The sequence below is a fragment of the Naegleria gruberi genome, assembly GCF_000004985.1.
Source record: "Naegleria gruberi genomic scaffold NAEGRscaffold_86, whole genome shotgun sequence".
Taxonomy (NCBI): Eukaryota; Heterolobosea; class Eutetramitea; order Acrasida; family Naegleriidae; genus Naegleria; species Naegleria gruberi.
Genome location: NW_003163241.1, coordinates 135,021 through 137,312, shown reverse-complemented (window position 1 = coordinate 137,312; position 2,292 = coordinate 135,021). Strand labels below are relative to the sequence as shown.

The 2,292-nt window shown below is 36.5% G+C and overlaps 1 protein-coding gene across 1 annotated transcript; it reads left to right on the top strand.

Moving 5' to 3' along the window:
* Nucleotides 1–301: 301 nt before the first annotated feature.
* Nucleotides 302–1,918, top strand: NAEGRDRAFT_75885 (uncharacterized protein; the record flags this gene model as incomplete). Its single annotated transcript, XM_002669184.1, has 1 exon — nucleotides 302–1,918. One exon carries the CDS (start codon nucleotides 302–304, stop codon nucleotides 1,916–1,918), a length of 1,617 nt encoding a protein of 538 aa, XP_002669230.1.
* Nucleotides 1,919–2,292: the final 374 nt, after the last annotated feature.

The following is a 2,292-nucleotide window of genomic DNA, read 5'->3' as shown; positions in this document are numbered from 1 at the left end:
TTTCTTCACCAAAAAACTCGTAAAATTTCAAGTAAACAAGGACTAATGAATATTAAAAATTCAGCTGTAGTTCAATAAACTTTACAATACAAATTAATAGAAATTAATACATTGGAATTTTCAATTTAGATTTTTTCAGAAACCAACTATTCTGAACGAATCACGATTATCTTGCGTACAATCTATTCGAAAGCCATCTTTCGATTATGATAACTAACTCGATTATAATATTCTTTGTTTAAAATCAACCATCACTGTTCTATTTTACAAATCATCCTACAAAAAAAAAATTATTCGAAACATGTCAGTTGTAAGAGGAGTATTGGCACTTTTGCTGACAGTTGCGCTCGTATTGTGTTTCACCACACAATCAGCCTTCGCTGCTAAACAACAAAGATACAAACAAGAATTGCAAGTTTTGGCAGATCAACTCATGATGACATCAATGGATCATCCATCATTTGACAACCATTGTGAAATGGTATTGGCTGACATGGAATCCTTCAACTTTGACATTGAAGCTGATGAAGTCTTGTTGGAATATGTCTCTACTTTGAGTGATGCTGAAGCTAGAGCCCTCTCCAAGAGCATGTTTAGATTTAGAAGAGTTTTCAGAAGAGTTGGAGGTTTTATTAGAAAGGCCGCCAGAGTTGTTGGAAAGGTTGCTAAAGTTGCCATTCCAATTGCTGCTACTGTCTTTACTGGTGGTGCTGGTGGTGCATTGCTCGGTTCAATGGGAAGTTTTGGAGCTGGTTTGGCTAAGGGAGCTGCTCTCCTTTCTAAAGCTGGATCAATTGTTGGAAAGGGACAAGCTATTCTTGGTGGATTGAATAAGATTACAGGTGGTAAATCAAAGCTCTTGAATAAGGGTCTTGGATTCTTGAATAAGGTTTCAGGAGTTGTTGGCAAGGGTCAAATGTTCTTAGGTAGAGGTACTGATATCCTTTCTGGTTTGAAGGGTTTATCTGCCACTAATTTGAAGGGATTGGCTTCATCATTCAAGCCATCTGAATTGTTCAAGGGTGCTAACATCTTCCAAAAGGGTCAAAACTTCCTTGGAAAGGCCTCTCAATTGGTTGGTAAGGGACAAGAAGTTTTCCAAAATTTGAACTTGATTACCAATGGAAAGAGCAAGTTTGTTAATAAGGGTTTGGGCTTTTTGAATAAGGCTCAAACTTTCACTGGTGTTGGAACTGATGCTTTGAATGGTATTAAGGGAGGTGTTGATTCATTGAAGAATTTGAAGAATTTGAGAGGTGCCGATTTTAAGAAATTGTTAACTCTTGATGGTCTCCAAAATGGAATTGGTAAAGTTCAAGAAACTTTGGGTAAGGGACAAGATTTCCTTGGTAGAGTTAATGACTTGACTGGAGGTAAGAGTAAGGGTTTGAACAAGCTCATTCAAACTTTGGGTAAGGGACAAGCCATTATTGGCCGTGGAAACGACATTGTTTCAGGTGTCAATGGTGTCAAGAATAATATTCAAAATATGGATCCAAACTTGTTCAAGAATTTATTCTTGAAGAATGAAAATGGAAAGGTTGCTGTCAATCCAGAAGGTGCTAAGCATTTCTTGGGTAAAATGCAAGGAATTTTAGGTACTGGTTCTGGTATTTTGGAAAACCTCAACAAGGTTACTGGTGGTAAAGCTGAATTCATCAATAAGGCCATGGAAGTCATCCAAAAGGGTCAAGATTTAACCTCAAAGGGACAACAAGGTGTTGAAAAGGTTGAACAATTCTTGAACACTGAAAATCCACTTGAAAAGGCCACCCAAGTTTGGGATGCTGTTCAACAAATTGCTGGTGCCATGAATAATGGTCAACAACCAACTGATGCTGCTGTTGAACAACCACAACCAGATCAACAACCAACTGAAACAACTCCAGAAATTGATCCTGCAACTGCTTCCGGATAAACAACTAGAGATTTTCTAAGGAAATTCAAAAATTGTTTCACTCTTCTTTCCAATTATAATGACAGAGTTAACTCAAATAAAAGAAAGTCAAGAGATTGTAATTTTATATTCATGCAACAAGTTTATTTCTTCCAATTCTGGCTGCGTCTTATATTGAGAAATTTAACACATTATTGAACTTTCAATTTTTGTGAGGAGGTGAACTAGGAAATTGCCCATGAACATCAAAATTTGCAAAACTTTTTACAAAACACAACAACAAAAAAAATGCAACAAACACAAATAGATCCAAAGGCTTGTATGGAGAGTCTTGATTTTTTCTTTGATCAATCTTTTCCGATTATTAAACCATCACAATCATCACTTGCTTTGGA